Source organism: Thermobia domestica, chromosome 9, assembly GCF_964235325.1.
Source record: "Thermobia domestica chromosome 9, izTheDome1.hap1.1, whole genome shotgun sequence".
Classification (NCBI taxonomy): Eukaryota; Metazoa; Arthropoda; class Insecta; order Zygentoma; family Lepismatidae; genus Thermobia; species Thermobia domestica.
In genome coordinates this window covers 42,886,605-42,905,265 of record NC_137462.1, presented here as the reverse complement: position 1 = coordinate 42,905,265, position 18,661 = coordinate 42,886,605, and the positions used below count along the sequence as shown (strand labels likewise).

At 35.3% G+C, this 18,661-nt stretch overlaps 1 protein-coding gene across 4 annotated transcripts in view; it reads left to right on the top strand.

Moving 5' to 3' along the window:
- LOC145694610 (E3 ubiquitin-protein ligase RNF34) overlaps positions 1-18,443 on the top strand; it is an 89,923-nt gene extending 71,480 nt beyond the window's left edge. For all 4 annotated transcript variants that reach the window (XM_081771003.1, XM_081771000.1, XM_081771001.1 and 1 more), the window contains 4 exons: positions 2,776-2,974; positions 8,316-8,893; positions 14,159-14,354; positions 17,960-18,443. In XM_081771003.1, the coding sequence (XP_081627129.1) occupies positions 2,776-2,974; positions 8,316-8,893; positions 14,159-14,354; positions 17,960-18,135 (1,149 nt within the window). In that variant the 3' untranslated portion in view covers positions 18,136-18,443. The remainder of the gene's footprint in view (positions 1-2,775; positions 2,975-8,315; positions 8,894-14,158; positions 14,355-17,959) is intronic.
- The last annotated feature ends 218 nt before the right edge of the window (positions 18,444-18,661 follow it).

The window sequence follows — 18,661 nt, the reverse complement described above, 5'->3', positions numbered from 1 at the left end:
TGTGTTAACCGAGTGGACGTAGACTAATGGTTAGTTCTTCGCAGTTGGGAAAACCCCAAGAAGCCAGCCATCCTGATTGTTTTCTCTCAGGTCCACCAGGACAATACCGAGATGGTACTGTTAAAGACAGATCCTGGCCAATTTCCTCTTTTTCTTGTTTTTAGGTGTTTACTGTTGCATTGTCAACTAGCCCCGCTGGCTGAATCTGGAAGTTGTCAAGTAAATAAATAGTCCTTACTGTGCTCTTCCAGGCACAAACCTTCTTTATAATTAGTCCTAATTCTAAAATAAGTGTTTCTTATATAGCACTCACTTATTACTTTTATACTTTTTTTGTTTAAAGTTTGGTTCCTAAAACACACAAAGTTATGTGGTTCTCTAAAATAATTTGTTTTTAAAAAATTAATTTAACTTATTGCTAAAAGATATGTTTAGAAATAAAATAAGTAATAATTTTTTTAAAAAACGTGGTTTAAACCAGCCAACTCTGCTTTTTTATTTTTTTATTTTTATTCTCTTCAGTTCATTTTCGTATTATTTTAAAAATGCTTTGTAATACGCTCACACAAGTTGGTTCTACATTTCAGAAAGCATAAACTAGCAAGGTACATTTGAATTTATCCCTCTAGTGGCGGTAAAAGAGAGGGAACGCGAGTAGACGTCGTTCCCCCACTTCCAAAAATATCTATTACAATGGGCAAAGATAAACTCGGGGGACGGCGTGATGTCAAACGTTCCCCTACCTTTACAGATTCACTTTTACTCCAGCCCTTTAGTCGTGGATAATTTCAATAAAGTTTAGCGTTCCTTTACAGCACGGAGGCTATATGAGACATGAACCCACAGCTTAAAGTGGAATTTAAACCACTGTAACCCGTTCAGATGTTTTAATACTCTCTCACCGGAATCGAACCCAGAACTACACATACCAAAGGTATAGACGTTAGCTACTTATCCAGCACCGAGGGCTTTAAGGTATGAGGAAGATCCTTCAGGTTAAAAGGAAACACGTCATGTTTGGACATTTACCGTGTAACAGACATATACACAGACTATGTGAATTTTATTTTTTCTCTTTTATGTCTGATGGAAAAACTCGCTTCAGTTATTAGTTGCAAGGTAAATCCTAAATTCTTGTGGGCATAGGGAAATGAAATAGAGAAACTAAGAAAAATAAGATATGAATTCGTTTATCTTCGCAATGAAAGATTCGTTGTGTGAAACATATACCAGTTCAAATAAAACTGTCTGGCACTTCATTATTCCTTAAGCAAGTAGATCTTGTGGTAATAATATTGTCTCGTAGCATTTCATTGACATGATTAAGAAAGAACCCAGAAAATGTGTGTTCGGGTCCTGATCATAAAAGGCAGTGGTAAATAATTTGTTCATTTGGTAGTTTCATTTGTTATATGAAGCTTCTTATTATAAATATAAATTTAATTTATTGAATTTATGGAACATAGTGTATGTTCAGTCCCTGGTTTTCGATGTATCAACGTTTATTATTTTTTCCATGACCATAACAAGAATAAAAATAATGTTTGTATTTAGCTTATTGTGCACAAGTAGACACCAAATATATTTTATGAAGGTCATTATGTTAAAATGCTAACTTCTGAATTTATATTTAAAGCATAGTTTCGTATTTAGATTTGTATAATTTAGATCACTCAGAAAGTAATGGCAAGAAATTTTTATTGCTTTTAGTTCACCATAGATGTAGTAGTTTTAAATTTCCAACAAATCTTCAAAACTTGTGATTAATCAAAGAAACGATGGAATATATATAGTAACTGTTTAAATATCAGAAACAGTTAACGCGCAACTGTGGCATGCAGTTTCGGAGTATTACTTACTTCTTCCTTTGGTGAAGTTCCTGCTAAGTAAATGCCATGGTGAAGAAATTTTATCTGGCTGATCCCGATAAGCACTGGCAGGAATAATCTTTAAAAACTTTAGTAATACTCCCAAATTGCATGCGAGAATTGAACTGCATGCTCAAACTAAGAAATGTTGATCTTTTAAAAAACTGTATTGACGAGCAGGATATGTATAAACTTGAGGAAAGCAAATATAAATTTAATTAATTATACTTTTAAGTTTTACGTCCGACGGTTTGATCTTTATTCTAAAGGAGATTAGAGAAGTCAATGAAATAACGAAGTGAATGATGAAAGAAGGTATAACAGTTTACGAAATTTCAGATCTGAACACAGTAGCCAGGTAAGAGAATTTGGTCGCGTATGGCGATCAAATATTTCGCGCCCTGATGTATAACTTTCATGCCCTGAGCGGAATACAAACCTACGATAGACAAACCTGGCGATCGCCAACTTGGTGTCATTCAGATCGCATGACCATGGAGGCGGCAAGTACAAAATTTAAGTTACCAGAGGATGTAGAGTAAGGTAGGGAAGTCATGCATTTTATTTATTTTATTTCATTTTTAAATATAGAGGTCGGTTGATAAATAGAAAAAGTTTTATGTACTTGTAAGGTGTAAATATTCAAAATTTTATTATTAGAATTGTAATGGAGGTGACTTACCACATGACTTCGCATAATCTTTACAAAAAGATTAACGATATAAAGACAAAATTTTTGTGTATATTATGACGTGTTTTGCGAATAATCCATTAGATACTTAAGCTGTTTAACCAAAACTTCTCAACTAGTTTGTGGCACGACAAAAGAAGTAAAAGACAGTGAATGTTTGATCTCAGTGTTAACTGAGCATGCCTTTTGTTAAACTTTATTATTTCTTCCTTCCAGAAACAATGTTCTTATTGCCATTATTATTACTGCGGTAGCTGCTTAATGAAGACATTGGGTAGGGAGCGAAAGTCTATTTGTACGAGATGCCAGATTTTCATGAGAAGACCTCTCACTAGAGCCGATCTGCTCAATCTTCGAGTGAAGGATCTACAATGGTACCTAACGACAAAGCGTATTTCAATGAAAGGTTGTGTTGGTAAGTATGTCAGTCATTAGGAAAACGTTTGCGATGGGAAAGTTGAAACTTGCACAATATTAGTACGTGGTGTTTCGATTTTATGAACAACGTAGTAAAGTTTGTGGAAATTATTAGAAAATATTACTCATCCTTTCGCAGCAACATGTTAATTGTTCAGTAAAGTTTTGAAATTATATCGGACAGCTAAACTAGAATACATCTGTATAAGAAAATAAATTTCGTATATATATGCATGTCTTTATTATTTCAATGCACTCATCATAACTGGTATCTTTTTCCGGAACATTCTATCCTTGAGTGTCTAAATAGAATGGATGACTTCACATAATGCTTTTCATCATTATTGGATAAAATAACGGTTCTGGAAATCTCCTCAGAATTTAAAAGTTCAAAATAAGATATAGTTGATGACTTGCAGAAATAACTGGCTTTCATACACACACAACGGCAGAATCCTTGTACGTGTAAGAAATTGCAGTAGGGACATCGAAATGATAGGGACATACATACATATATATATATATATATATAATACACGCAAGGTATCCAATAAATTCCTTTTCTTGCGCACAGATAACAGCGTATAAACCGAACACTTTAATATTTTATGCAATACATAATTCTGTGTAACTTACAAACACTATTAAACCTGACAAAGTTGACTGATTCATGTTCCTGGTTCGATTCCAAACCCTGTGAGTTTGTAGTTAAGGTTACCAAACGTCTCGTTTGGATCGGCATATTCCACTTTGAAAGCTATTGTCACCGCCGGTTTACATTTTGTCCCAATTATTAGTAGAGACAATATTTTCAATACTTTTTATGAGTTGTCACCATCACAGTATTCTAAAATACTATTTTTGGTACGAAGGCTGCTGGAAAAGTTTTACAGTGTTTCTAGTGTCACTTTTCTAAGTTAAAGTGAGAATAAGAAATCATTAAGAGCTAAAGCATTCGACATATTTCTACTGGAAAAAATCAATATTTTGATGTGCTGACGAAGAATGATACGATGATTTGTGTTTTTTTTTACGCAATTTACTGATGATCACTGTCACTCAACATTGGCAGTCCTTCGATCTTCTAAAACTGTGATTGCCACATGTTCGATATAACTGAAGGAACAGTCACTCATTTTCTTCGCAACACTCTTCGAACGAGCGATTTTTGTTGATTTTGGCTCACTTTGAAACACGCAAACCGCGGATTACTGTTTACTTTTGGATTCGTATGAATATATCCAAGTTTTCTCTCTTCTAATGATATAGTACACCAAATTTCTCTTCCCTCGGTTGAATTTTTTGAACACTTGTTCTTTACAGCGGTTGTCACAAGTTTCTCAGCTTCGGTCACGTTGTATGGGATTCAAAAGTTCGAAAGTTTTCGTGCGTTCTGGTGATCACATAAAATCATATATATATATTGCTTTTATGTCAATGTGCAAGTATGCCAAAATCTTACGCTATATTTACAAGCCGATCTCTCAATTATTTTACGCACATCATGAACATTACTGGTAATGGACATAAATGGACGACACGAAATTCATCACTAAGAAATGTGCAAATTGCTGGAATTCGGAAAACCAAATAAAGTCGCTCGATCTATCGTTCTATTTCTCACACAAAACTATTACTTCAAATTGCTATGAAAAATAAACGAATCTGCTTAAACAATCCGAGACAAATTTAAACATAGAAAGGTGTATATTCTTCCTAATTTTATAATGGCAGAACTCTGGTGCCACTATATAAGTTTTAGTAACAGAAAACTTTTCCAGCAGCCCTCATTGTTATATATCTTTCCATTGTCAGCTACACATGTAAGCTTAATTTGAAGCTCGTTTGAATATTGGTAAGAGCGCATCACGTCACGGCATACAGTTCATTTATAATTTTCGGATTTAAGATGCGTGTTAATTTCCTAACGATCATAATTCTTCCAACAGGAATCAAATAAAAATGACGGTTTTGCTGGTTAGGTATTTCCTTCCGATGGAAGGACTGAAAGTAAACCTTCGACCAAAGTGTCCTCGTTTGGAATAGTAGATATAAAATAGGTAACATTACTGCAGTAGACAGCATTGTGTCTGTCTGGTCTTCCGGATTCTCCGCCGAACTACAGATTCCATTAGGTTTTTTTTTTTTTTATGATTCACTAGTATTTACCAGCGTATTCTTTAGTCTACAAGACAACAGTGCAGTGTTTAATTAAAGATCTGCTTGATTCATCGAACATTGAAAGAAAATGAATAGGGTCGTGGCCCCGCTTAGCTTAGTCGCTTACACTCTCGCCTTCGGTGAGAGCTGTTCCGGGTTCGATTCCCGGTGGAGGCACTCGGTCGAAAAGTGTAAGAAGCTTTTTCAGGCCAGCCATCCTGAGTGAGGCTTTCCTCATTCACACCAGGCAAATGTCGGTGGGTACCTAACATATAGGTCCCAGGCCTCTTCCTCCCTTCCCCAATCCTTTCTTCCCGATAGTGTTTTCGCCGAGGGACGTCATCACTCAAACGTGATGGGCTAAGATGACCATAGATGCCGAAATCCCAGAAATTTAAAATCCCTAAAATAAATAGGGTCAAAGGGAATCTATTTACGAGCTGATTGGGTAGTCGTCAGCAAAGTGCGCTCTTCCCGCACATATTCTATCAATAGTTCTTTAAGGTACAGTTTTTCGCGTGGAAATGAAATGAAATCTTCAATTTAACGTGTCACAGATACGTATTTAGGCTATAAAAGATGAATGATTATAAAAGAATTAAGTTGAATGAGATTGTGAGTGAAAACTGAGAACCCCGAGGAGACCCATGGACACTGTGTTGTCTACCACAAACTCTCATGGCCTGGGATCGCACCAGAAGTGAGCACTCGGAGTTAGTAGTTAGTGCTCTGGATCTTCATAAGAATAAAGAATAACTCTCTCCGCGAGTTAATAAATATTACCTGTATGCATATTGTCTGTCACCTACGCACTGAAGCTTTTTATAGCTATTTAAAATTGTCATGTACTCGCCGTTTTCTACACCTTCGGTTTCTTTCTATATTTTAAGTCATATTGAGGCTCCGTGTCGAGTAACCAAAAGTGAGGTGTGAAATAAGAGACTATAAGGGTAATGTAGGAATAAGAGAGAAGAATCAACCTCTCTAGTGGGATATGTCGATCTTCGATGTTTCAACTTGCTTTCAGTATCACTATCAGAGACTGACGGTGTCAATTTTGTTTCTCTAGCTAATTTTCTACGCATAAATAGTAAATTTGTCCTTTTGTCTCTGATGTAGACACGTGTTGAAAAAAAAAAAAAAAAAAAATCTCTGTGAAAATCCTTTGATTTTATCCATAAATGTAAATATTGTGACTTACTAAATGATTGAGGCGTTTATTTTTCAACCCAATGCATTAGAATTTTCTATATACAGATGCGGGAATATGAGGACAGAAGTAAAATCGTATGATGTTAATGATATGTGCACTGAAAGAAGTGAGTTGCCTGTATGTTTGTGTATCTAAGCTATTTTATCTTTTAAGTAAAACTTTAAATATATATATATTTGTGTGTTTCTGTTTTTTGTTTGTTTGTACAGTAAGCATGACAATCGTTACGAAAAAAGCCGGGAACGAATATCAAATTGTTTAGCGACTTGCTGAATCTACAGAAAATAAGAGTCTATCAAGTTATTAATGTTCGGTTGCAGAAGCATGTCAGGGCCGCTAAAATGTGAAAACGCACACGCTATGCTATTCTTCCCATACGGTGGTTCCCTGCATATCTTTATTATTATTATTATTAAGTATTCTGCTTTTTGGCTGCCAGTGTTATTGTGAAGTGTGTTAAGTAGAATCTGTTTAACTTTTCCCAAATTGTTTTCTACATTGCCTATTATATCGCCCATTGCACAGAATTATTCTTATTTCTTAGTAGCTCTAAGTTCCTTTTTTTGAGTTTTCTTCGAGACATCCCGATTGAGATTCTTACACTCGGCGCGTGTTTAGCATGCCAACAATGTGTCCCACTCATCCTGAATACTTGACTTGTGTGATATTCTGTATCTGCTGGGTTTACGGCAAATTATATATATTCAAAGCACTTAGCCTCTGTTCGTTGCGTGTCAGCGAGTGACTTTCGCATTGATACGGTACGAGACAGAATTGCTTTTATAGACGTTTATTGTTCATTTCATTTTTTCTTTTTCGATATTAGTCGCGACGGTGAAATGTTTACGTAATCAAGTCTATTCAGCATCTCTGAAAGTTGGCTGGTTTAAGCCAGGCGTTTTTTTTAATACCAAATAAGCAAAAGTGCCACTTATCGTTTGAACTTCATGGGAACATTTCAACGTATCTAAAAAATTTCCTCATACATTACAAACCCAGGAAATATAAACAAAAGTGATTTATCGAAATCAAAAGTATCTTCTACATATGTATGTGTATGAAGAGTTCAGAGCCTGAGTGAATTCAAATAATTCGTATCTTTTTCTCTTCTTTTATTGATATGCAAATTATCTTGCTGTATTTCTGACTTAGTGAACTAATTTGTACTAAATTAGATGTTTTGAATTCTGTAGTCTTTAAAAAATGTCCATTTATTTTAATAATGGGTATAAGTGTGTGATTTCACTTGAGCAGTTTTGTATCCTTAGTCTTTCTGAAGTGACTTCATAAGTATGCAAGATCAGTGCTACCAGGGATGGAAATTAGGAGAAACGGTAGAAGGTGTGCATTCCCTTTGTAAGCTGAGGTGTTTGTCCAAAAGAAGAAAGAGTATGAGTGGTTATTAGTGAAAAATGAGAAACTTGGATGGTGGTCTTGATTTTGTTTGGTAATTGGTTGTTTTGCATGAAACGCTATCGCTTTAGTAGTAAGTCCCCACGGGGACAACTGGGCTTGTATTTTCTTGACGTAGCCCGGTTGGACTGTATCGATTTGTGACCTCCCCCTTAGATGTGGAATTCCATTTTCACCTCTGAATACTATGTATCTCTATCAGGTGTCCGTGGACGAGTCGGTAGACTCGTCGCCTTTGTAATCAAGGGGTCCCGGGTTCGAGTCAAATGGAGGACAACTTATCTTGGGTGCAAACCGAGTAGTGTTTCGGATCCCATTTTAAACTCTAGGTCCCGTCCTTTGTAACTCCGCTGTTACGTCCAGGACGTTAAGCCCAAACTTACTTCTATCACATATAATCTAAACAAATAAATTTATTTACATACACAAAACGTAATTTTTGCCAACCTTGGCAGTTCTGTTATTACAAGTAGTATGTGCATTACTGTTATTATAAGTCTGTAGTTACATTACAAATGCGTAGTTTTTAATAAATTTTAATGTTTTATTGCAGAGAAGAGTGATCTCATTGATTTAATACTACGGCATGCGAATTACCCGCCTGGCTACGACCCACATGGAGAGGATAGATCTCGGAGATTCTCAGATCCTTCGTTTGTGCCACGAACTGAAAGTGTACCTACCTTTGCTAATTCACCAACAGCGTATAGTTACGTTGGTACCGAGATTCCGAATGATCACATAAGGTTTAATCCGCGGTTCGGCAGTGCACCGACTACGTCGGATCCCGAAACCGAAGGTGGACCGACAGTGTCATCTCGTTCGAATGAAGATGACAGATCGCGTTCCAGTAGGCCAGGAAGCCGAAGTTCGAGTGGTACAAGAACGGATTTGACGGATGGTGCGGAAAGTGATGCCGGTGCCGAAGAAATTGTTGAAATGATGGATCGTAGCGGTGAAGGAAGTAGTGTTGAAGAGGAGGTGGTACCAATAAATAGGAACGATGAGAACTGTATTGAAGTGATAGATCTAGTAAGCAATGAGGAAAGTGCCAGTGCAGAAGTTGACGGGGCAACGGGAAATGCCGAAATTAGTGATTCACACCAAAAGACTGCCAATGCAAATTCCCAGGTATGTATTTGACAGTAATTTAATCTTAGTAGACTATAGTCTCTCTCTCTCTCTCTCTTTCTCTCTCTCTCTCTCTCTCTCTCTCTAGTATAGTATAGTAATTGTTGCTTTTGTCATCACGTTTACATTATATCTCGTTCAAGACAAATAACAGAATTTTCTTAAGTTATGTCAAAATACATAAATTTGCTTTACATCTTACGTTGCTAGGTTTGCCGCTACAATTAGAAAATAACGTGAAGTACCTTGGTGTTATTTCCGAAAACATTTCTCTTGGAACGCCCACCTTTCCAATTTACAAGCTAATATTTGTCATCGGATTAACTTGTACGGAGTTTAAAAGGCTCTAACTAAGGTCTTAACACCAAACTCGTTCTTTATATATATATAATCTCCACAAAGGTTTTATAATAAACTACAAGTTCTGGAACGCCATGTTTTATGTGTTGCTTACTTCTTACACCATGGACACCAACACTCTTACCGCATCGTACAGTCTTTGCTCGTTACATTCAACGCCGTACAGCAGATGCTTATCTGATTCTCCACGAACTCTTAGACCAGACTCCATCTCTACGCATATTCACAATTATATCACCTTCTTTCTATCCATGAACATGATCCGGCCACCGCTCACTTATAACTCCCTTTGTCGTATATATTGTCACCATCCATTGCACATAATTTCATCAATGAACTTCTTTGTATTATAACAAACAAGGCTCCAAGTGTTAGAACCCGTTCTGAGTAGCCCCAGAACAGAAGAATAACACCATCGTCACAATTAACATCATATATCCTTTGTTGTGTTACTGATTTCATTTCTATACAAAACATTCTATTGAGGGGCACGGTTGGCCCTGTAGTAGAGCGCTCACCTCCGGTGCTTGGGGTCCCTGGTTCGATCCCAGCTCGCGCCATGTGGACTTTGTGGTAGACAAACACCGTGCTCGTGGGTTTTCTCGGGGTTCTCCCGTTTCCTTCCGCTTTCTTCACTCCACCATTTCATTCATTTCTCATCATCACAGTCTCCTTTAGCCTAACCGGCATAATCGTGGGACGTAAAACTAAATCATTTCATTTTTCCTTCATAATAATTCACTTATAATAATCAATTTTGTTTAACGTACAGGGCCTATTCGTCGGACATAAAACTAAACTATTTCGTTGAAAGAAGAAACTTCATTGTTCCAAGTGAGAAAATAAATATTTTAATTAAAAAAATGCGAAGTGGAAAAAAAAGTCAACATATTTTCGATATAAGTGAAGTATATGTACGGATTCAGGTAAATAAAAAATGCTCTTTCTTCGTAAGAATTTATGTGGTTTTCTTCAGTCTGACCAAGTGAATGCTGGAGTAATACCTGTTAAATGTATAGGGCATCGTTTCCCAACCAGTGTGCCGTAAATGGGCCGCTGGTGTGCCGCGAGGAAATCGAAACAAATTATTAATTCTATAGCAATCAAGTTGCAAAGTGTATATTTGTATTTCACATTACTATGAATCTACAACTTTAAATTTCATACCGTGTTACTTTTCGGTATATTTTTAATGTTGAAAAAATTATTTATCATTGTTATGACTTATTTTTTGCTTCTTTATTGCTGCAGACTATTTCGTAACTTGAAATTTTAAAATATCATTCAATCCTTTCGACAGAGCAAAGATGCATACAAATTAGCTACATTTGTGTTTTAAAACTAAAATTGATTTGTTTGTTCGTTCGTTATTTAGTGATCTTTCTTCTTAGTGAAAGGTTGGATACAGTTTTCGAAAAAGAAAGCTTAGTTTTAAAAACCTGAGTCCAGTATTTCGTTGCAATTGTTTTCTATTTTTAAATTAGAATGAAAAATAAGCATAATGTTTTACCACGGGGAAAAAACAGTGATCGAGCTTTCTTCTCTGTGAGAAGATCAGTAATCACAGAAAAAAAAAATACCACGGTATTTTATATTTACAAATAATAATATCTATGAGTGTGCCGCGAGAATTCAAGTTACACCCGTAGTGTGCCGCAAGTTGAAAAAGGTTGGGGAACGCTGGTATAGGGCGTGGCAGGTTTCCTTCCTGGAATAAAATTACGTCGTATTGGCTATAGCTGAAACTTTGTTCGCGTAGAATTAGCTCTATTTCTTGTTTGGCGCTTTACTGAAAGTACAGTGCTGTTGCATTAAAACAAAATAAAACTGAAATAAATATCCACAAATTGTATAATTCTGCAAGTTTGTGGAATGTATATGTCAGTGCTACATTTGAAACATATGCACTGTTCATTTGACGCTTAACAATTTCGTAGTTATCTTCATCATTATTGTGCAGTGTAAAATCTTGTACGGTCCGTATTTTGATCCTTGTTTGCGCCAAAGCCGATTTTGTGGTGGACACACCCTGTGCGCTGGTTTTGTCGGAGTTCTTGCGTTTCCTCACACTTTATTCCTCGTTTCGTTTATATCACCGCCTCCCTTAGTCTTGGAGCATAATCATGAAATATTGAAGTAAAATAAAAAGCTTTCAGTTTTTAATTATTATTTATTAGAGATTAGTACTCATTCGTGTATTTTTAAATAAAGGTATAGTAGTCTGAAATGTAGGGATTGTAACAGCACGGTTGGCTGCAACCAGCTGTTTTCTTCACACACACACACACACACACAAAAAAAAAAAAAAAAAAAAGGTTTAAACCAAAAAACGAAAAATGTTCGTAAAAGTGTAAGTGTTCGTAAAATCTTGAACACACATTTGTGGGTTATCACGTTTCACTCCCGTATATTATTCGTATTGTATTCAGACCTAAATTCCCCACTCAGTACTCAAAGATATTATGCTACAAAAGCAACCTTTGTTCTTTTTAATAACTTTATGAATGTTTCTTTTGTGATTTTTTTATAGTTTGTTATTATTGTTATCCAATTGCAATCAAAGAAAAATTCTAAATATTGTTTCGTTTTAATGTTTACTGTTGGTAAAATACATCGAAGTGCCGTACTTTTGGGGGGGAGAGGTCATAAAAAACACCAGAGGCATTTATTGAAATCAGAAGTATCTTTGGTATCTATTTATGTATAAATGGGTCAGAACCAAAGTGGATTCAAATAATTCGTATTTTTATTCACTTTTCTTACTGATATTCAAATTAAGTCGTTGTATTTCTTTAACTTGGACTAATAAAAGTCGTAGTGAACTAACTTGGACTAAATTAGTTCTTGTGTACACTGCAGTATTTTGAAATTGTCCATATGTAATTCTGTAGAATAGTTTCACTTGTGCAACTGTTCATTTTTTTGTCCTTTTGAAATGGCTCTTGACAATTATATTAACAAGTATATAAAGATCAGTACAATGTATTTTTATCAGGAGTCCTTCTTGAGTGAGTCGGCAGACGTATCGCCAATTTAATCCTGATTTCGAGTTCAAATAGAGGACAATTTCTCTCGGATGTAAGCCGAGAAGCGGTTTGGATTTCGCTTTGAGCTTATGTAACCCCTTCCAGTGTAACCCGATTGTTGTAATATAACACGAAGGAGAAACAAACTTATTTCTGTCCATATGTGATATAAATACATACAGCAAATTATTTAAACCAAAAAAAAAAAAAAAACTGGTTTTTTCACTAAAAACCATGGTTTTTGCCAACCCTGTGTAACAGTATTGAGTGCGTCCTGATACGATTATGGAGAGAGTTCAGGTAACAAATTTGAATGTAGAGAGCTCAAATTACAGTTAAAACGTAAGACATGCGTATTGAATCCTTAGTACATGATTATTCTGCCACCCTTATTAATTTGTTGGAGAAATTGACTGAACTGCATTATGGTAAATAAGATATACAAAGTTTCCGATAGATAACATAGGTTCAATTTGCAAAAGATAATTACTTACTGCGTTAAACTGTACTGTAATGTTACTATTATCTGTTCCAAATAAGAAACGAATTGACATTTAGAGCAAGACGTGTTACCCTGTTATGTCATGAGTATTCTGCTAAGGTATCCGCTATATCCTTTCCAACGAAAGAATAATTATAGAGAACGCTTCAGCGGAATACTCATGATGTGGCAACAAGGTAACACGTCTTGCTCTAAATGTCAATTTGTTTCTTATTTTGAACAGATAATATATTGTACCTGAAAATTACGCTATCCCAAACAGATTTCAATATAGTTTGCCTCTTAGTGGTTCTACTAGTTCCCTATAGTGTAATGTGTATTGTGAAGTTACCCGACTAGAGAGTTTATAATTATTTACAATTGATCTTCTTGCGTTTTTTTCCCTTTCGTTCGTTTCCTTCCTTCCTTTCTTTCTGTATCCTTCTAAGGATGACTTTAAACAAACAAACAAAAAAAAAAAAAAATATTTACAAGGCACGTAACTTATTTCTCCGATTTCATAGTCATTGAAAGAGATCGGTATATTAAGAATTTCCAGTATTTACGTAAGTGTAAATCTATAATTCTCTAATAAAAAGAATAACTGTGTTGACGAATGTGTGCGTTTTATGCCAAATGTACAGTAACCTTCAAGTCATTTTCTACCATGATTTATTTAACCTCTGTTTCGCGTCGTGAAAATGTAATTTTTTTTTTTAAATAATAATAGTAATAATAAAGAAAAATGGAATATATTTTGTAACCCTTTTTAAAGTTGTATGCATATGTCCAGGACTTAAAAAATTCATTCGCCTGCTCGCCAGTGGCGAGTACGTTTTTACATTGGCGAGTAAAATCCGATCAACCAAAAACGTGAATCCAATAATAAATAGCAGATGTCATTTTTTTTTTTTTATTTGTAAGAGACATACCAATAAACAAAATAATAATAAAAAAAAATATGTATTGATATGTTTACTGTCTCAAAATGATTTTTGTTTATTTGTGTAAACACTGTGATTGGAAAATGGTCTGGCTAGTATAGTTTTTGGCTGGCGAGTATTTCCAAGCAAGATTTTTCAGGTCCTGTATACAGGATTTAGTAGTCGTTCTTGTGGTGCTTAAAGCATATTTGGAAGGATGCGAACGAGTAGCTTTTTGAAAAGAACTATAGATATTGTTCTATGTTCTTAATGCACATACACATGGATTTTTATAAAATCCTTTCGTCTGAAATAAAAGACACGTGAAAAATGAAAACACGCTATGTATATAAAGTTTTATCTTATTCCGTTTTGGTTGAATTTTATGATCTAGAATAGTTCCTTGAGTTAAAGGTTATTTCTGTATTAAAGGTTCCATTTCCAAGGTGATAAATTTAAATTCGCTATGTTCCAGGCACCGTCATTTCCTTCTGATGGCCACCTTACGTTAGCGGATATACATAGTGTTGAAGATTTAGAAGTATTAAGCGTCAAACAGTTGAAAGAGTTACTTGCAAGTAATAGAGTCAATTATCGGGGCTGCTGTGAAAAGCAAGAACTCTTGGAGAAAGCTCGAAGGTTGTGGACGGATGAGCAGCAAGGCAAGCAAGGTAAGCTAGTTATTTAGAAGCTTTAAATTGATTCTGATTTTTCGACTGATTAATCTATTTTCATTAACATCTTAACTGTCGTTACGTGTCATCATCATCAATTTCTGATTCTAGCATCGTGCCAGCTCTAGGTATGTATGAAAGCTTGTCAGTGACCTCTTTCATTTCCATTGTTCTCCATGTTGTATTTTTTTTTCCCGATCATATTCCTCTTTCTAAATGCAACATTATTCTGTTTTCTGATCTTCCTTGATCTTCCTTGTGATCGTTTTCCTGTCAGTTTTGTTGTGTAGGAACTTCGTTCATTTTTTTCTGTGTGCGTGTACCAACAAAGCGTTGATTTTTCCACTCTTCCCTTTACACACTTGGTTGGGTGTAGTTTTGTTGATATAAGTTTCTCATTCGATCTTATCGTGTCTTATTGGCTTCTGTCCCGCTCACTTTTTCTCTTCGTCATTTTCCGTGTTTCCGCAGCGTAGATACTAACATTCAACGATGTTAAAATATATTTAATGTTCTGTTATGAGTACGAAGTTTGTGTGTTGCAGTAACACTTTTGTTTCTCTGGGTATATTCTTATATCTATGTTCATGCTTATGTAAGATCTTTCTCCTTTCTGTAGTTTCGTAGTACTTTCTCTCCTTATAACATTTGTAGTTACTTCTGAACCAAGCTATTCGAAAATTTCAATTGTATGTAATGAATGGTTTCCCTCATAGTTTTTCTCATTTGTTTTATTGGTGTTTGTTTCTTGATTTTTCCACTTGTGCGGAGGCCTCGTTCTTCTGTTAAATTCATTCCTGCCTCCATGTGATAACATATGCAGATCCTATTGAAGGCTAGCTGGATGAAGAATTCATTACGTCTGGCCAAGCAACCCGGTAGGATGTTGATCAAACTGCTTTCATATCTATATGAAGCTTCGAACTTTCGGGACTCGTATCATTGTCATGGTATAAATGAATAAATACAAATTTTCAGTTTTTGCTATGGACCTTGAATAGGTTAGATATCGATTCAATATAGTTCATCCTAAGTACATGGCGTAAGTATTTGAGTATTCACCACTGGTGCAAATGATCATTAGTTTTATCCTAGTCAACTGCAGTTCATATTGGTCTACATATGTTACGTAATGTGCATTGATTTTCCTTGAGTCTTGTCGTTTTCTTCCAATACACAATGTTGTGTTATCATTCATTAGCATTTAACATACGTCTCCTTCAACCTAGAGGGCGTAACTGTGAAGAGTTTACTTGGAGTTTTCATTTTATTCTCCTTATGCCATCAAATTCTGAACACAGTTCGCTGTTCTTCTATTGTTCAGTGTACCAGTACATTATTATTGTAAAATGTTTACTGTAACATGTTACAAATACATTACTTGTAAATCCTACATATTTTTTTGTTTAAAAAGATTCTCTTCATTCCTAGGAAATAAATTTCCCTTCAATGCCTACTGCTCAGTTGTGTTACAGTAGAAATCGTACAAAACTGTAGCTGGGGGAAATATGCAATACGGAAAATAGTTAAATATTTCCTTCTTCCCGTTGGAACATCGATCTACACACTGAGCAAATACTTCAAAACTTCGTCAATAGTTACTGAAACATTATTCTAAAGGTTTGATGTGAGGTTTAGCAACCCTTTTCAGCATTAAGAAGATATGTAACGGAATCTGCTACTTAAAATGAGATCCTCACTGCTAAAGTAAAATCGCTCAAACCGTCCCCAGGCGGCTTGAAAGGAAGCGGAACACCATTGAAGAAAACCACATGTTTCTTTGCTACATGGGAGGGATAATTCAACAAGTCCTTCCAGTTGACCTGCTGAAAAAGAAAGCGATGTTGTAATTTTCACCCTCTTGCTTAGTGATTCTTCAGTAGTCTTCGCAGAAAGACAGATTTATCTAGTTTTTTTCGTTACTTTTGTTTTCATTGCATCCTCCTCCTTCCGCCTCCCTTAGCTTGAAGGGCATAATTATGAGTCGTTAAACTGAAATGTTTCATTAAATTTGAATTCAATTTGGATATGTTGTAATGAAGAGAAAAAAGAAATCAATCATTAGTTTCATATGTGCTTATTTTAGTCTTAAATATAGCATATTGTTAATATTATGTAACTGCCATAACGATAACGCTTGTACGAACCAAACATGTTAAGTGGTTCGTCCCTTTCCTCCTCCCCCTCCTCCACGTGTGGCATCAGTGCCGCAAAAGCTCGATGAGAAAAAAATACAATCTTTCTTTTCCACCCTCAGAAATCCGTCCTTGACCGCCCCTGTCCATACTATTATATTGAATTTCTTTAATGATTGTTGTGTTATTATTATTATTATTATTATTATTATTATTATTATTATTATTATTATTATTATTATTATTATTATTATTACGTAATGTATCTATCGATAATATAAGTTTAGCGATGGCAACAACGTGTCACCTCGATAGCGAACACGTGCCTTCATGGCTTATTTGGAGTGTTATTTATGAGGGCGGTTAGGGTAAATTTTCTGCTTGAGTACAAAGGAAGCCGGTTGGGGACCAATAGAACGTCTCGACTATATTCGGGGTTTGTATCCGAGACTGCCAACCTCACCAAAAATAGAACTCGAAACGAGTTGTCAGGTATACTCCGATGTCATACGGAAAACAAAGTTGAATATTATTTCACTTAAAAAGGATCCTACTTTTTTTATTATTATTATTATTATTATTATTATTATTATTATTATTATTATTATTATTATTATTATTATTATTATTATTATTATTATTATTATATACTCTAGTGTGTTGGAGTCTACGTAGATCCCTGCTAGTTCTAAGACAGATCTTGCGAACCGTTTGAAAATATTCTCACATTTTGAAACCTTTCTAAACCAATTCAGTTAAATATCGACTAATTATTTATTTTTCCACAAAAAATATATCCCTTCAGACTTGAAAAGTGTCACTTCGTGGCGAAGTGGCTGATATATCTGGTGAATGGTTCGATTCGTAGTAGAGTTACTAGGCTCAGATACAAACCGAGAGTAATTTATATCCGACTTAATATGCTTCATCCCATCCGGCCTCAGTGCGGAAAAGGGATCTGAAATCTAGATATTGGAAGCAGAGGTATTAGATCTATCACAGTGAAGTTGTGTAGCCTCTTTAGGCACAAGTCCATAGCCAGATCTGATTGTTAGAACATACCAGGTATTTTAGGTCACTATACGATATTTACGGAGCCAGCGTACACTGATGATTATCGTTCGTGCTTTGCAATCCGTAGATCATGGTTCGAATAAGGTAGTCGGTCAACCAGATTGAAGTTTGCCAAAATTGGTACGTTTAAATTTGGGTTCTGACTTTCGTCCTTCACTTTCTTTCTCATTATTATTGTTTTCATTTTTTAATGTTTCCATTGTTGATTGCTCTCACAGATTGTGTCTATTAAGAAATATTTAGATAAATTGTTTACAGGATTCGAAAATTTAATAAGGTGTGCCATCTAACTTGTGTCTGCTAACTGTATGTTAACGTGAACACCAACAAAAGCATTTCTCGTTGCATTTGGTTATGTGTATAATATGCAGTTCTTTTCCCTTCTTTTTTCAGCCACTGACTTCCTTTCCTACAATGATATATGCAAAATATGTATGGATGCACCTATAGACTGTGTGATGCTGGAGTGTGGTCATATGGCAACCTGCACGTCTTGTGGGAAACAAATGAGCGAGTGCCCCATATGTAGACAGTATGTGATTCGTGTAGTGCGAACATTCCGTGCATAGTTCTCTTTAAGTATAGCGGAAATACTCAAGTCTCTTTCTTCCACACTAGAAAAAGAAATTAATAATGTCCACCAATGTTAAGTTACCCTTGTATTTCGATTCCTAAAGCATCGTGTTGAAATGTAATTATTATTTATAATGTTTTGTGAAGAACTTAACTACATCATCCATTTTGAGCTCCCTTTTTAAGTCTTTTTCCCTTTTGGTAACTAATTTCCCTCCATAAATGCACTATGGGTTTGATTGTGATTGTTTGTATCACTTTTTTTTGTATGACTGAACAGTGAAAAATAAAGCAATTCTATTTATATTTTGTGTACTTATTTGCCCAAAATCACGAAGATAAATTTATTTATGTTCTAGATATAGGTTTGTGATTTTCATCTTGTTTCAGCTCAAGATGAACACCGTGTGTGCAGGTTATTGCCTGTTGTAAGAGGTATCCTTTGAAGTCCGATCATATTACACAGTAACAAACAGTGTCATGAAGATTTTCACCGTTTTGTTTCATACTACTATATAAACA